Source organism: Temnothorax longispinosus, chromosome 2 (genome assembly GCF_030848805.1).
Source record: "Temnothorax longispinosus isolate EJ_2023e chromosome 2, Tlon_JGU_v1, whole genome shotgun sequence".
In the NCBI taxonomy this organism is placed as follows: Eukaryota; Metazoa; Arthropoda; class Insecta; order Hymenoptera; family Formicidae; genus Temnothorax; species Temnothorax longispinosus.
Genome location: NC_092359.1, coordinates 24070833 through 24087656, shown reverse-complemented (window position 1 = coordinate 24087656; position 16824 = coordinate 24070833). Strand labels below are relative to the sequence as shown.

Genomic DNA, 16824 nt, shown 5'->3' with positions numbered 1-16824 from the left:
AATGTTTAGATTATCTGAATAATAATAATATTTTATTGGAGTTACTAATAAAATTATTAAATATAATTAAATTCTGAAATTTTTGTAGAATTTTTATTATAATAATTTGTTTATATATTATGTATTATTTCATTGCTATGCTGTCAATTTGATATTATTGCTTCCAATATTTTGATTCAAGTACATAAGGATTCATAATTTTTAGACATAAAAAATATCTATAATTTTTTTATTTTTTTTTTAAATTAAAAATGTAATTATTATATTGTTTATATTCTAATATATTCTATTATATATCCTTTATATGTTTTATTATACTACATTTTATTATTACATTATTTTGCTCTTATTATATTTCTTTGTTTATTATATTTATTTATTTTTTCCTTGCAGAGCTGCTGCATATCGCGAAATGGTCCAATGTCATGCCTGCAAGAAGTTCGTGCACGGTACATGCGATCCCGAAGCTGACCCGCTTACTTATCAGCAGCGCAAGGAGACGAAACCGGATTACGAATACGTCTGCCTGCATTGCAAGAGCATTGCTATGGTGGCCAGACGGAAGGATAGTATCGATGAAGGCGATTTAAGTCTGAGTGCTTCTCAAGAGAGCCTTGATGGCGAGTCCTCCGAGTTAGATTATCCAAGTGGTTGTTCCGAAGAAGCGCTTTATTCTGTTGGATTAGGGAAAGGAAAACCGTTTTGTGTCACCAAGATTGCGAAGAAAAGATTTGGAATTAGTAGCGGGGTTATTGGTAGGCCCAAAGGTATTGGGAAACTGGGTTATCAGAAGAGGCAGAAGATGACAGAGTTTGGAAGAAAGAGAGGGCCCAAGGGAAAGATGAGAGGGTTCTATGGAGTGCCCGAAGTAGGCTTGCAGGTATGTGATATAAAAAGTTTTGTAATAGATATATGTTTATATTTATATATAGACCTCTATATCAATTTTACATTTGATTTTTTTTTTGTTTTAGTATTAGTAAATTAATAAATTTTTAATTAATAAAGTTATTTATTACTTATTGGCGAAATCGGTTTGTTAATTTATATTTTTTTCCTTTAGTTTTTGTTTTTTCTTTTGTAGTTGATTAAGTAATATAATTTTGCATTTAATATATTCAATGTCTCATTGCATTATATTTAATATTAGTATGTAAGCTATAATTTATAATTTATTATAAATTCTGGTATAGCATTAATTATATAGTCGATTGTAACTTATATAAGGGTTATTGATACCTTGATATTTTTATTAAGAAAAAATAAATTTCAAATCAGTTAAAATTCTCATTACAAGAACGTTTGTTGGTTTTTTAATCAGATATTTTATGTAATAGATAACTGAATCAATCTCTCTATAACTGAAATAATACATAAATTCCTCATCAATATTGCAGAGTCCGAATCCAGATTCATCACAATCGAAGGAAGAAGAACAGCTTGGGGGTGAGAACAGGTTAATCCTTTGTTCGGCAAAGGATAAATTTGTTTTAACTCAAGATATTTGCGTGATGTGCGGTTCGATTGGTATGGATCAGGAAGGTTGTTTGATTGCGTGCGTACAATGCGGCCAGTGTTATCATCCATATTGCGCTAGCGTTAAGATCACTAAAGTCATCTTACAAAAGGGCTGGCGATGTCTCGACTGTACTGTCTGCGAAGGTATTAAAAGATTAAAATATATGTATATTTTAATTTATAAAATGGTTAGTTAAACGTTATTGAAGTTCTTTACAAATTTTGATTTAAATTTACAAAAAATGCGTAATTATATATTGATAAATCAAAACTATTATATTAATAATTAAAAATTAAAACAGTATAAGTTAGCTAAAGTTGAAATATAATATTTTACATTTTATTGATAATTTGTATCAATCTGTATTAGTCTTCTATTTTATTTGATATAGTCTATTATTAAAGTGAGATTTATTATAATATTATTATCTAATATTATATTGAAAATAGAAATAATATACATATTATTGATTGATTCTAAACGTATTAGTATATAACTTATTAAGATGCTCAGCAATGACAACTTAAAATTTAATACAATTATGGAATATCTTGTCACAGATAATTTTATTGATTTTTATTATTTGTTTTGTAGCGTTATATAATCTAAAAAAATCTTAAATGAATCGAAATAATTCTATTGGGCATTCTAGTTTTAATAAAATATTTTGTTTCTAAGGCTGTGGTGAACGAAATGACGAAGCTCGTTTGATCCTTTGCGACGACTGCGATATCAGCTATCACATTTATTGTATGGACCCCCCCTTGGATTATGTGCCGCATGGTACCTGGAAATGCAAATGGTGTGCACAATGTCAGACTTGTGGCTCCAACGATCCCGGTTTCAATTCATCTTGGCAAAAAAGTTACACCCAGTGTGGACTCTGCGCATCTCATACCGCTTGTGTAGCTTGCCAAGAAGCTTATCAGGAGGGTGATCTCATCATTCAATGCGTACAGTGTGAAAGATGGCTTCACTGCGGTTGTGATTTGATTAAAAGCGAAGCTGAGGCCGAACGCTGCGCTGCGGAAGGTTACGTTTGTCTTCTCTGTCGTCCTAGAGATGTTCCCCCTCCTCATCTTCTTTCTAAACCTTCTTCGAAGTTTGCTCGGTCGTCTTCTCCACCTCAAAATCGAAGTACAGAATTATTTAAAGCTTCCTCACAACAATATTTGGTGGAAGGAGTATATCTTTCCGAAGCTGGGATGAATCATATTAAATCATTAACCGCCGAACATCAGCAAACAAGAAAAAAGAAAAGAAAACAGCCTCAGATGGTGGATAAAGAAGCAGATATCATGGCGACTATTGAATCTGTCATTGCTGGAGGAAGTTTAGACAATTCTTTAGAGGAAAATAACAAATTAGAATTGATAGATGTCAAAGATGAACCAGAAACAGTATTGAAAGAAGGTATGGTATGGAACCAGCCTGCTCCTGAAGGCTTCAGCATTTGCACTTCGGAAAATGGACTTCCTGTTTTGCGAAGAAAACGTCAAAGAAATTTGCAAAAATTAGGAATTGGAGGATTTATTGTAAGATTGAGAACCAGGAAGGACAAAGAAGAAGAAGGAGATGCTGAGAAATCTGGGGAATCTTCAATCGTAGGAATGGGAGACGATAAACCTCGAAGAAAACCTCAGAGAAGAAAGCCAAAAACGAAACTGGCGGAATGTTTTCCTATCTACATGCAAGAAGCGTTTTTTGGTAAAGATTTAATGGATACAACAAAGGAGAAAGATCTTGAGAGCAGCAGCGAATCCGAGGAAGAACACAAAGTTCCTGAAAATGCCAATACAATTCAGTTATCTCAAGATGAATTGAAGGTAATGGAACAAGTCAAAGCTAAACAAGAAAAAGAAGACGGAAAGATTGCTCCTGAGCAAATCAAAAGAGAAGAAATCGTGGAAGATGACGGGAGTGATACTGAAGCACTCGGAGATATTTTACCAATTTCCGGAGATTTGTTGGATAGCGATCTAGTGAATACAATAATGAACGAAAACGATGAGGAGTTAGCGAAAGCGAGCGAAGCATTGGACGAGTTGGATGATGCACAAGGTGGAAGTAAAGATGAATTGACAGATATTCTCAGTCCACATTTTAATTTGGAGTCGATGGTCAGAGATACTGGTAAGCACTTCCAAGTAAACATTAAATGTTATGTCATAAACAGTGAATATTAGAAATAATACAATATATTATTTTATTAACATTTTGATATTATCTCAGTAGAACATTAGAATATAGTCAACTAAACACAAGTATAAAATTGAATATTATAATTCTTTTTTTTTTTTTTTTTTAAAGGATTACCTAATATGGATAGTAAAGACATCGAGGAAATATTTAAAGGCGTTCTGACCGATGAATCTCAGGAGTCTCAGGAATCATCAGTGTTTTCTGTTCAAGCTCAGACTTCGCATCCCTCATCGTCTACTACCCCTCTAGTATCACCCTCTCCCCATCCCGGTAATGCATACCAATTATATCAATAATAAAACAGTGATTAAAGTTATATAAATAACCTACAACATAAATTAGAATTTGAATAAAAATAACGACAAAATTACAATAATTATTAGAGGAAAATGGAAGAGAATTGAAATTAAGTTATTTATTAAATGACATACAATAAGGTGATTCTAAAATACATTAAAAAATATATTTTAATAATATTCGAGTATTCAAGTTCAGACATCTTGACATCAGTTTTGTTGTTTTCTGAATACTAGAATAAGAATAACTTGAATTATATATTCACTGTTTATAAAAAATATTATAAGTAGATTATTTTTTATTTCTTATAATTCTTATATATTTTATATGTTTTATCTTATTTAAATCAATTGCTTTATAGGTATTCAAACAGCAATGCCTCTGGCGAGACCTCAAATACCTGGTGCTCTACCCTCGGTTGGTCAATCAAACTTAAATTCCCCAATGAGTTTCCCACCGCCTTCACCATATCACTCCGAATACAGCAAGTAAGAATAAATATATTTTAAAAATAATATCAAAATTAAATTGATGTGAAAAAAACTATATCATATATGTAATGTATGTGTACTTTGATATCAATTTTAATTTTTGTAAATTTAAACTATTTTTTTTAATTTTTTAGTAGTCCACAGTTTAGTCCGGCATTTTCGGAGCCACCTAGTCCATGGGTGAATCCAGAAGACGAGGGAAACGCTCCAGCAGGCAATGCTACCATTTCATACAACCAAAGAAGCAATCAGAAGCTGGAAGCCGACGAAGCATTGGGCAAGGCAGCAACAACAGCCTCAGTTCTCTATGCTAATATGAATCATCCTGAATGGAAAACTGAATATCCGGGTAAGAGTATATTTCTTTAATTATTTCGAATGTCTTTCATCTTCTATTGATTCTGCCAAAAGTTGAAATTAAATTTTAAGATTATATGATTTATAATATTTTAATGAATATTTTTACTTTCTGTAGTGTGGGCCGAGAGATGCAAGCAAATTCTGAAGAAATGGCGAGCACTTCCAACCGATAAGAGAAGTCCATATTTAAATCAAGCTCGAGAAAATCGAACCGCAGCTCGCTTGAAAAAGGCACAACAGGTAATTGATGTATATATATTGCAGAAACAAGAAAAATATTTTGATTATCGCATTTGTTTTCATGCGTTAATTCTTTAGTCAGAATTTATGGCTGAAAAAGCGCGATAATTCATTAGAATAACCAATATTTCTAGACGTTCTTTTATTGGGGTTTTTGTCCTCGAGCGTGTCTTGTGCTAACACTCAAGTGAGACTAACAGCTCGACAATTCTGTATGTCGTAAATTACGTTCATATTGTGAACTTCTGGGTTTTTACCAGCATTAATGGTTAAACAAAATAAAATCTATCTTTCATAAAATCTTAATTATATCCGAATTGTTTATTTTGGCTGTAGATTCAAAAAGATAAAATAATATTTAAAAATGATTAAAATTAAATATGTAATTAAAATAATTTTTGTTTTAAAGATGAACAGTGGATTTTGCTCCACATTTCTGCATTAATTCCATTAGAAATGTAAATTTTATTATAGGTGAATAGCTGAGATAGAATAATCAATGTAGGATGATGAAATCCATTGTTTACAATATTAGAAGTAATTGCATTTCTCAAAAAACTCAAAAAATGAAAAGATAAATTTTATAAGGAAGAAAAATTTGTTATTACATTTTTCATAATAGAAAATATTTCAAGTTGTAAATTTTTTATTCGTATCTAGTTTCGACAATAAAAAATATTGTAAGCTATTAACAATACAAATAGGTCCCACTCACGCTCGAAGATAGGTAGAATTGAACGTGAACAGGTTTCTATATAGTGGGCTCAAATGAGGTGAAGAGGGACTTTTAAATCTTACATGTAAAAACATGTATCCTACATGTAAAAATTAAGAATAGAAATATTTATAAAAATATTTGCAAGTATATACAAAGTTCTAAGAAAAAGAAGAATATTATTATACAGTGTCTCAAATTTTAACGATCAAAATATGCCAGTTTGTATTATGAATAGAAATAAGAAAAAGAATGTTATATGAATATATGTTCATAAAAGCTTTATCCAAAAGTTAAAAAAAAAATTTTCTACTTAAAATCTGGCACAATTTGATAAAAATCTGATATATATATATATATATATATATATATATATATATATATATATATATATATGTACATCTGAGAGCTATATAAATCCAATTTATAGATCTGCATGTGTTTAGATGTGGATCTACAAATAATCAATTTACGAATTTATAATCTATAAATCTATCGATTCGTAAGTGTGTAGATGAATGAACCCTGTTACCCACTTTTGTCTCTGTTTTATAAATTAGACTTAGATGTGTATAATATTTAAAACCACAATCGGTACAACATAGTATTTAGATACATCCAATAAGAATCCATTAAGAATCCTTGTAAATTCATGAGTTCGTAGATCCATAAATTCATGAAGTCCAGAAAATTCATATATACCTTGCTTCTATGTGTTTCGTAAATACGAAAACAGTCTAATATATGTTAATAATCGAAATTTCGTGTTGAGTGCGACCTGTGCGACTTATTCTTATCTCGCCTCGTTCGGGCCCATTATACCATTTTTACATGTAAGGTGTTTCTCATAAAGCTGTTATTTTGATACTATTTAAATGTAGGTATATCAGAAAATTTTAGATATATCTGGAAAAATGGAACGAAATTAATAATGCTTTAAGATGTAAGAAGAAAAAATGAGATATGAGGAATAATAAGAAAGAACCCTATAGAGTATTATACAATACTTATTTAATTTTTATATACAAAATAATTTTTTTTTTCTTTTGTATTTTTTTTTTGGCTTGTTCGGATGTTGCTCAGAAGATGCAAGAACTTTTGCTTGTAAAACTAACAATTTTTTGAAATTTATATCCTTCATAAAAATATAAAAATTTAATATTATTTATTTTGTAAAGAATATATGTAAATTTATCTGCGTGATATAATTTGAAAATGGAGCAGTGTTGTAAAATATGCTCTTATATAAGATTGCTTTATGCGAGATATCCTCATGTGTATATCACATCGTGTGACTGCGAACCGCCCGGTGTTGATCCGACAGCTCTCCAAGGAGACACCACCACCAAGCACCACCAACACTATCATCACTACCAATATAACCACCACCAATACCACCACCATCAATATCAACACCACTACTACTACTACCACCGCCATGACTACCATCATCACCAAACCTGCCGCTATGACGGCTCAGCAGCAGCAGCAACAGCAACAGCAGGGAGTAGGTCTGAGGCCCATTGAGAAGCAATCAGGAATGTTGATGACCACTGGAATGACATCAACTGGCAACAATCAACATCAGGAGGTGTGTGGGGTGCAGGGAACCCCGCTCAGCCCCTCCCTCTCCCCTGAGGCTCCTAGAAACCTACAGTCGTCCACCTTGCAATCTTGCACAACACCGGCTTCTTCGTTCTCTTTGTCTTCTTCTACGTCTTCTTCCTCTTCTTTTTCTCATTGCAATAATTCGGGTGAAGGGCAGCAACCCCTCCAGCAACGTCCACCTCCGATTGTCATTAACAGCGGCGGGAGTAATAGCATAGATCAGCATCAGATCCGAGTGCTCACTCCGTCCGAGATCATGCGCACCCTTCCGTCCCTCAGCCAGGAGCACTACGACCCCCCACCTCCGCCAACACCACCCACTGCAATTGTTCACACTGTGCCTCCCGTACAGAACCATCACCACCACCACCATCACCACCACCACCCGAATAACATCATGGTGAGAGCCTCCGTAGTGTTTTCTTGCCTTTCTCTTTGCATCTGATCAAGACTTAGTGTTCCCCCTGTATACATGTATATGTATTTTATTTAAAATATTGTAAACGAAGATTTTACTCCTTAAATGCGTGTTTCATGCTTTATGAAATATTATAGGGCTGTGGTTCATATTAAAATCACATTGTTACTTTTGTTTAGCATCATTGTCAATATTTTCCCTATAAAGAGTTAAATTTATTTACATATCTATTTAATTTTGAAATTAAATTTTTAATAATTATGCATTTTGTTATTTTTATTTTTTTATATACTTGAATTTATTTAAATTATATTTATTTAAATATGAAATATTTTTTTAAATACAGAATGCTGAACATTTTTGTCAAATCGCTGTTATAATAGAGAGTATTTTGGTAGTATATACTTACATATATTTCTTTTATAATTCAAAAATATTCCAATAGCATGTTTAAGAATAGTAGCATAATCTTTTAACGAATCCTGTTATTTTTATCCTTATCGATCCTAATTCATGAATCATTATTCATTTCTTATCCTTTGAATCCATTGACATTGCTTATGATTTTTTATTGTTGTTGTGGATGATTGATAAATTAGTATATTATAGTATACTGCTCTGTAACGGTTATGCAGTAGCTTAGTACTAATTTTATTACTTTACATTTTTTTCAGATTTTTCCTTCTTTCAATAATTAAATAATTAATACGAATATAATTATAATTTCATAAAATTAAGATTTCTTTTTTTTTATCTGTTTTAAAGCTGAATTATACTATGAAAGATACAACAAACAAGTAGATATAGCAAGTCAATTATAACTCGAAGAAACAATGAAATAGGAGTAGGTAATATGAAAATTTATTAAACAAATAGACAGGAATTTTATTTTCTTTTTTTTAATAGAAGGAACGAGCTCTTGTAGATTCTTAGGTTTTTTTTAGAACTACTGTAGATGATGTATTTTTAAATATACCTATTGTCATGTTTAGACACATATATTCCGAGAGGGCATTTTAGATTTACCGCATCTTCTAATGGTAAATTTTTTAGGTTACTTAGAGATTAAAATTTTAATATTAAAATATCGAAATTATAAAAATTTTTAAATAGAAAAAGTTGTTATTTAAAAGTAATTAATCTGTTATGCATACTGACAGTATAAATATTATCGAATAATGATGTTAGAATGCGAAGTGCATCAAATTGTCAAAACTGAGGCCAGTCATTGCTGAATGATATCTTTTATGTCATTCTAATAAATATCGATCTCAATAAATTATATTTATATCTAATTGTAAGCGTGTCTTTACTATTGTACGATGTACCATACATTTGAATATGCAAACTTTAAATATTTTCCATTTAAAAATTGTTATTCTAAAATAAAAACTTATTGAACTATTACAGCTCATTATGGATTATGGATTAAAATTTTCATTTTTTTAATGACCTTAGAAATTTAGTATCAGCAAATAGTGTGTTAGATCTGGTATATCCTATATGTATACATAATATACATTTTATTATAATTGTATTTTGTTATGTAAAATTACTGGAATTCAAATTTTAATATGCATGAATGTGGAATCGTCGCATTATTCTTCGACGAGATTGTGATGTTTTTGGTGTTTTGTGTTTTTGACTGTGATTAAAGTTTTCTTTAAGTGAACTAAGTAATACGCGCGCGTATATGTATAAATGTACTAATATTATAAATTAATCTCTTTAAATTAATATATGGTGGCTGGTTATAATTATTTCCAGTGTGTTTGCACATATATGAGATTTACAGCATCTTGCTAATCATTATTAATTTAGTTGTATTATTGTTGTTACTTTTAAAAAGATGTTTATACAAGGTATGGCCAAAAGTTTGAAATTATATTTATTTTTTATATCGTAAAACTAACGCACAGATATACGAAAGTTAATATTTTGTTCCTAGTTTTCCTTGAATATTTTTTTCAAATTTTTGGCCGATATTACGTATATGAATACTTTTTATTGGCTGATTGTAATTAGTGCTTTATATTTAACTGTGCTTTATAAGAAAAAGGTCATTACATTTTAGAATTGATTTCTTGATAACAATTTATATCGCATATGAATGTAATTGTAAAAATATTTTTATAAATTTTGGGTATATATTTATTAAATTTTTTGTTAGATTTACGAATAAGATTAATACTTACTAACAAAATAATTATAAGTTTGATAATACACAAATATTACAATATAGTCAAATATAATAAAAATTTTATAAAAATAATAAAATTAATTTTAATAGTAAATCTAATTTTTTGTATTGTAATTGTTCACTGATACAACTACCAGTAAATGTAACTAATAAAACAAATTTTAAAAAAGAATTACATTAAATGTAATGACCTTTTTTAAAGAATAGCTTAAAAATTTATATATTACTGGTCTTCAACAGGAACAAGACAGACTATCAAACAGAGATCGATCTACCAGAGAAGCTGAGCAGGAAAGACAATGGAAACAACTGCAAGCCTTGCGTCAACAACAAGCACAATTACAGCAGCAGGTCATCCATGAGCAACGCGTACATGGTACATTTACTAAATTAAATTCTACTATAGCAATTTGGAGCATTATTCTGTCATTTTTTTTTGTGTTTAGCGTTTATTTAATAAAAATTTCAGAAAAGTATTATTGAAAAATTAAAGGAGAGTAAAATAAAGAAAAGATTTTTACAGTTTTATTATATAATTAAAAACACAACATTTTATTTTATGAATTATTCCCACGTAAATAACATATGAACATTAAAAATTTTGTTGAGAGCAGAATACAATAAAAAATTATTAAACTCATATAGTTTTGTTTAACACGAGTAAAGAAAGAACTATATATATTAATATAACATAAATTGCAATAATAATATATTTCTTTTCTGTTAAAAGCAATTGCCAAAGTACATAGACAAATGAACGAAGAAAATGTACCTCAATTAATTAGTGATACTGCACCCGCATTAACGGCACAGTTACAAGTTTCCACGGCGCAAGTAAGTCTATTTAATTTAATCTTTTTATATTGAGGTTATATATATATATATATATATAATATTTGAATAAAATTATTTGTCGCGTATGTTACATGCAAATTATGCGAAATTTAAATTGTCCATATATTCACAAATTGCTTTAAAAAATCGAAAAATAAAAAATAATATACAAAATAAAATGATGTAACCTCAGTCTCTAAATCAATTTAAAAATTTTTTTGCAGGATACAAGTCAATTGACTTCCTTAGCTTCTCCTTCCCGAAGTACCTTCGCTACGCCTTCACTTAAGACTCCTCGTAGTCTCACACCTCAGTCACCCCATCATCAAACTATGGTACGTCTGCCTACGCAAGTTCCTTGCCGGCCGATACGTCCGGGCTTTCCTCAACCACCGTCTCCCTTCTCACTGCAGGCACCCCAGTCACCTCATGATTTTCCACAGTCCCCTGCCTCTTCTCAACCTTCTCAAGAGTCACATTTCCAGCGCTTCGAAGGCAATGTTTCAACTCCTGCATCCCCCTATTCGTCACCCCAGACACCAGGTACACCCCGTACCCCCGTGTTTAATCCTCCGCGACCCCCTGTTTATGCTCCTCCTCCTCCTCTTCCTCCTCCTCCTCCTCCGCCTCCCCCTCCTCCTGCTCCTCCTGCAACATCGCGAACTCCTGATCCTTACAGCCAGCCACCTGTCACTCCTACATCCATCCCTGCCGCATCTGGCTATCCATCGCCCAGAGGTTCTGAGACTCCTCGAACACCTCAGGAACAAGAGGTAGCCTTCGGACAGCAACCGGAAGTTAATAGACAGTTGAGGGACTTACTGCAAAGACAACAGTTTAGTAAGAAGATTGAAGGAGTCGGCGCCAACTGGGTTCAAGGTACATTTTATTCTATAATTTTATATTAGTATTAGATTAGAATAATTAGAATAAACTCGCAATTTATCAATGTTGCTATAACAATAGATGTTGGCAAATCGATGTAAGCTAATGATTATAATAAATATGAATTTAATTACTGTAACTATATTAATTACTAATAATTATAATAAATATGAGTCACATATTCTCTGAAACTTAATTAAACTAAAATTTAATTAAAATCACATTTTCGAACTTTTCAATTACATTCACAACTCAGATGGACAAAATAATACGGAGAACAACCAGCAACAGTTTGAAGCGGGTCATGTGCAACTTCAGCAACATTCTCAAGTACAAAACAACTCTAGTGAAGGTACTTTTAGACATCCACTTCCGCCAGGCATCATTAGGCCCAGAATACCCACTCAACCAAACGTCTTAATAAGAAATTCCATTGGTATGCACGCAATATTTTTGTTAATTTTTAATATATAAATATTAATTTATACTTCTATTTTATAACAAATATCTTTTGCTGTACAATATTTATTTCTATACATATAACATTTATATAACATTTAAATATTCTCATAAAATCAGTTTATTATATTGTCACTTTTATTTTTAATGTGAAATCTTTGATTTTTACGTGAAGTTTCTACATGTAATGTATGAATTCAGGAATAAACTCGCGACATCCTGTAGCTGGAAATATTCAGAATCCGATTGACCATCGTACCAGGACACTACTGCAGAATAGGCCCCAAGTAGCTACCAATATAGCTGCTCAGCAGCATTTCCAGGCAACTCAAAGCCTTCAAACACGATTGCCAGCAGTAAGAAATGCCATTTCTGAACCTTATGACATTTTGCAACAACAGAGATTTACAGGTAAATTTAAAAAATCTTCAGAAACATTCATCAAAGATGTTTTTTAGCATTTTACATAAATTGTAATCTGAAATGTGAGAGGAGTTTGATATTACACAAATATGAAAGTCTATAGATGAAAGATTTAAAAAAATGAGAAAAATCTTTGTTTAGATGTGAATCAGGCACAGAATCAACGCATCGCGCGAACGGGACAGGACAATTTAAACCAAGGTATTCGCGTGTTGAGCACAGCTCCAGGGATGGTCCGAGCACCACTCATTCCCACGACGATGAGTGAGACCGCGGGAGTGGCTACTTCAGAAGCATCCGAGATCCCCGACAATGTGACAGCTGAATTGGAAAAGCTGGAACAGGAAGGAGCCGGTCCGATAGTCGAAGTTGAGGGAGTCAGTGCAATATTGGGAGATCTAGCAGATGATGATGACGAACTGCTCGGTAAGTGTGTATATGTGTGTTGCACAAGAAAGAATATGAAGAATTGAATTTAAAAAATATAATTAAACGGAAAATCAGCCTATATAAATTAATCTTAAAAAAAAGAGTTAAGAGTGAATTTGTTTATATAGATTAACAAAATTTAAAACTAAAAATTTGTTATTCTTAAAGCTGAAATGGGAGCGGACTTCAACATTCTGGAATATGCGGATCCTGAACTGGACACGATCGCGGGTGGGAAGAAGACCATTTTTGATCTGGAACTCGACCAAGTCGAAGTTGATTCCAAAGACGATAAGCAAAAAAAGGAAACCAGGGACGAAGATCAGAAGCCAGAATTGACTAGTTCATCTTCTGAAATTGCTGATTCCTGCTCAACGAGCACGAGTTTGACAGAAAATTCTAACGTGCCGACAATGACATCGCCGCAAGCGACATCGCAGGCAATGCAGGCGCAAGTAGTGCAACAGCAGATGCATCAGCAAGTGCAACAGGCGGCAGCGATGGGCCGACCGATACCACCAGGAACAAGGTTGCTTTCACCGGATGGAGCGGTTGGTGTGGTGACTTCCACAAATACGGTAACTGTGAGTTATCCACCGAGTTTTCCTGGACATCCGCAGAGACTTTCGCAGGCGCATATACAAGGTAAATTTTAAAAAACTCGTAACAATATTATTTGTTTATTTTGGAGTTAAAATATTAGATTTTTTTGCGTAAAAAGTTATATTTTACAAAAATCTCGAATTAGTTACAATATTTTTATCTTCGGTCTAATATTTATATTATGTTGTGTTTTGTGTATGTAAGTCTTTAAATTTTGACATTTAATATGTATAATATATATTTTTATTATAGTCTCGCAACAACAACGGCTAGGCATGCGAGTTGCGGCGGGGGTGCCAAATATGCCGGGCAGAGTAGTTGCTGTAAATCATATAATTAGTCCCCGGATGCCGTTGGCTCCGCCGCCGCCACCGCCACCGCCGCCACCACCACCACCCCCTTACCCGGGACCACCACCGCCATATCCTGGACCGATACAAGTGAGTGTCGATGTTTATATTTAATCTGAAAATTTATACATCGTTTGATATTTAATTTTTTCATGTAATTGCGAGAGAATCAAGTTAGTGGATTTATAAAGTAAAGAGACTAAAAAGATAAAATTAAATATACAAGATAATGCTCTTGTTAAAAAAATTTTTGATAATAATCCATATAACAGATAATTTAGGTCATAAAATTAAATGCTATACTCTGTGTTCGTGTGTATGTGTGTGCGTATGCGTGTGTGTATGCGTGTGCGTGTGTGTGTATAGAAAAAATAAAGATTTTTATAGGAAATTTGCAAAAATTTGTAAATAAAAGAAACAAAACATTGGTCATTTTAATAACGCGTTATTATGCCAATACTTTACTAAAAAAATTATTGATAATAAATAATTAATTACATCATATGGTTTGTTAGCATTTTATAATATATAATTAATAAAACATCTCATGATTGCATGTATAATATATGTGTCAGTCAGTTTCGTACACATCTGCTGAATTTATTTCAAAAATATTTTGCGCGGCTATGCAGTATTAAATAGAAGTAATTTTACATAATTTGCTAAGCTGCAATTTTAAGATAACAAATATTTTTAGAAATATATGTTAATATTTTTTGTAATCTTATTTTACAAAGCATATTTACATGAAAGTTACTTCTAAATGTGGGAGTGTTTTATAAAATAATTTTAATAATTGCAGTAATTAATTATGAGGAAATTATTTAGTAAAAAATAGAAAGAAGCTTAAATACATTACTAAATTAATATATATTCATTGAATTATACTCAAACAATAACAAATTTAAAATAAAATCTTGTTTTATTTAGAATAATTTGATGAAACGAAACTAAGACTTGAAAAATTTGCTGTGATTGTAGGCGTAGCTAAATAATAGATTTAACACTTTCTATGCCAAAAACATTTTCTGTGTGCGTGTATTGTGTGTGTTGAGACGTTACAATTACTAATATATATTAATAATAACAATTGGAGAAACATCTGCAATACTTAGAACCTATCGATTTAAAGTTTTATAAATTATTGTTTTTGAGATGAACATTCTTAAAATCATGATAAAAGAATTTTTTCTTATTTTTTAAATTTATTTATTTTGATAAAAATTTGTTTTATATTATTTTTGTCATATATTAATTATGTTAATATAAATAAAAAATAATGATAAATAAGATCAAAATAAATGTGGAAAATGTTTAAGTGGCAATGGGAAGGTGTGGTAAGAAAACTGACTGGTGTTTTTGGCCTGGGTGTGCAAGTTTGCAATATGCATTTGGTGTTGGTGCATGTGTCTAGATGGGACTATGTCCGGGTGGTGGTGGTGGTGGGCGAGGTATGACACGGCCCTCAGTTCATATGACGGGGCACCAGGTACCGGTGGCGGGTCCACCAATGGGACCCGTGGTGCTGCACCCTCACCGGAGACCTTTGCTTCTGCAGGTAAGCGAGATTCGGGGCATTTTACAATACAACGACGTTAATACAAGAATAAATAAATCCTCATTTTATATATAACTTCCGCAGAATTTTTTTACGTATTTTAGAGTATAATTAAAAAATAAACAGTTATCTATTATACGATATGGTATGTTCTAAATAGAATAATAAATTAACTAATATAGACAAAACATTTGTTTATTTGTAATTAATTTATTTATTTATTATAGAATATAATATATATTAATAAAGATAAATATTGAAAGCTCAAATAAACCATAAAGTTATCTGAGAAAAACTTACTTATGTCTTATTATAAAAGTAAAGAAAAAGTCACTAACATTTGCATCTTTTTGCACCCTTTTTTTATATGCATTTTTAAACGTTTGCATCCATATTGCACGAAAATTAATTTTATTAATTTTGACAAAATCCTGTATTTTACTAAATTTTGCTTAATTAATTCTTCATTAAAGCAATGTGATCTAGAATATCGCTTTTTTATGATTAACGCATCAATGTTGAAATTGTTTTGCATGTATATTTGTGTATATTATCAATTTAGACTACAAATTTTTCTTTTTTCGTTTTTTATATATTTATAACAGAGATAGAGAAAAGGAAGATTATTAATGGAGATATATAAATATAGATTAATTTGCAATACATTTTATCTACATATTTTATCTACGTTTATTTTTTCTTGCATACGCACACGCGCGCACGCACACACACTGCACTTAAACTATTTACATGTGTAGTTATAATTTTAGTTATGATTTTACAACTTAATATTCAATCTTAATGCAATCGCAATTTTAACCTTTAGACCTTCAAAGTAGCACTTCTTGTACCAAAAATCGACCTTGACTGTCAGCAGTCGTGTTCACAGGAGCAGCCATTACTGCTGGAGGAGCTGTTAGAGCAGGAGAAACGGGAACAAGAAAAACAGCAGCAACAGCAACAACAGACCGAAAATGTCACCGGAGGGAGTCTTTTGAGCGACAGCGATTTTGAAAAACTTAAAGCTGATGTTTTGGGCACTACATCACCTCCTCAGGGTATGGTGCCCGTGATAAGACCACCTTGTACGGCGAGATCACCTTCTGCACCTAACACTAACTGGCAACAAAGTGGTGTAGCTGCTGAAGGGACGACAAAACTAGCAGCGGCGCAAGTGGGGTCGAGACAGCCGATTGCAACACAAACCCCGCCTGAACGTTAGTAGTCTTCTAT

At 31.8% G+C, this 16824-nt stretch overlaps 1 protein-coding gene across 14 annotated transcripts in view; it reads left to right on the top strand.

Moving 5' to 3' along the window:
- The window catches only part of LOC139808331 (uncharacterized), a 36596-nt gene that overhangs the window by 4603 nt on the left and 15169 nt on the right, over nucleotides 1-16824 (top strand). For 4 of the 14 annotated variants that reach the window (XM_071770192.1, XM_071770191.1, XM_071770189.1 and 1 more), the window contains exons 10-27: nucleotides 394-880; nucleotides 1398-1662; nucleotides 2198-3652; nucleotides 3830-3991; nucleotides 4380-4506; nucleotides 4644-4858; nucleotides 4985-5109; nucleotides 7149-7415; nucleotides 10291-10426; nucleotides 10781-10884; nucleotides 11109-11763; nucleotides 12026-12205; nucleotides 12430-12639; nucleotides 12793-13077; nucleotides 13249-13725; nucleotides 13936-14123; nucleotides 15448-15591; nucleotides 16466-16808. In XM_071770192.1, coding sequence (XP_071626293.1) covers nucleotides 394-880; nucleotides 1398-1662; nucleotides 2198-3652; nucleotides 3830-3991; nucleotides 4380-4506; nucleotides 4644-4858; nucleotides 4985-5109; nucleotides 7149-7415; nucleotides 10291-10426; nucleotides 10781-10884; nucleotides 11109-11763; nucleotides 12026-12205; nucleotides 12430-12639; nucleotides 12793-13077; nucleotides 13249-13725; nucleotides 13936-14123; nucleotides 15448-15591; nucleotides 16466-16808 — 5825 coding nt within the window. Of the gene's footprint in view, nucleotides 1-393; nucleotides 881-1397; nucleotides 1663-2197; nucleotides 3653-3829; nucleotides 3992-4379; nucleotides 4507-4643; nucleotides 4859-4984; nucleotides 5110-7148; nucleotides 7833-10290; nucleotides 10427-10780; nucleotides 10885-11108; nucleotides 11764-12025; nucleotides 12206-12429; nucleotides 12640-12792; nucleotides 13078-13248; nucleotides 13726-13935; nucleotides 14124-15447; nucleotides 15592-16465; nucleotides 16809-16824 lie in introns of all 14 variants that reach the window. The other 10 variants (XR_011730840.1, XM_071770186.1, XM_071770190.1 and 7 more) reach the window with 9 other exon arrangements.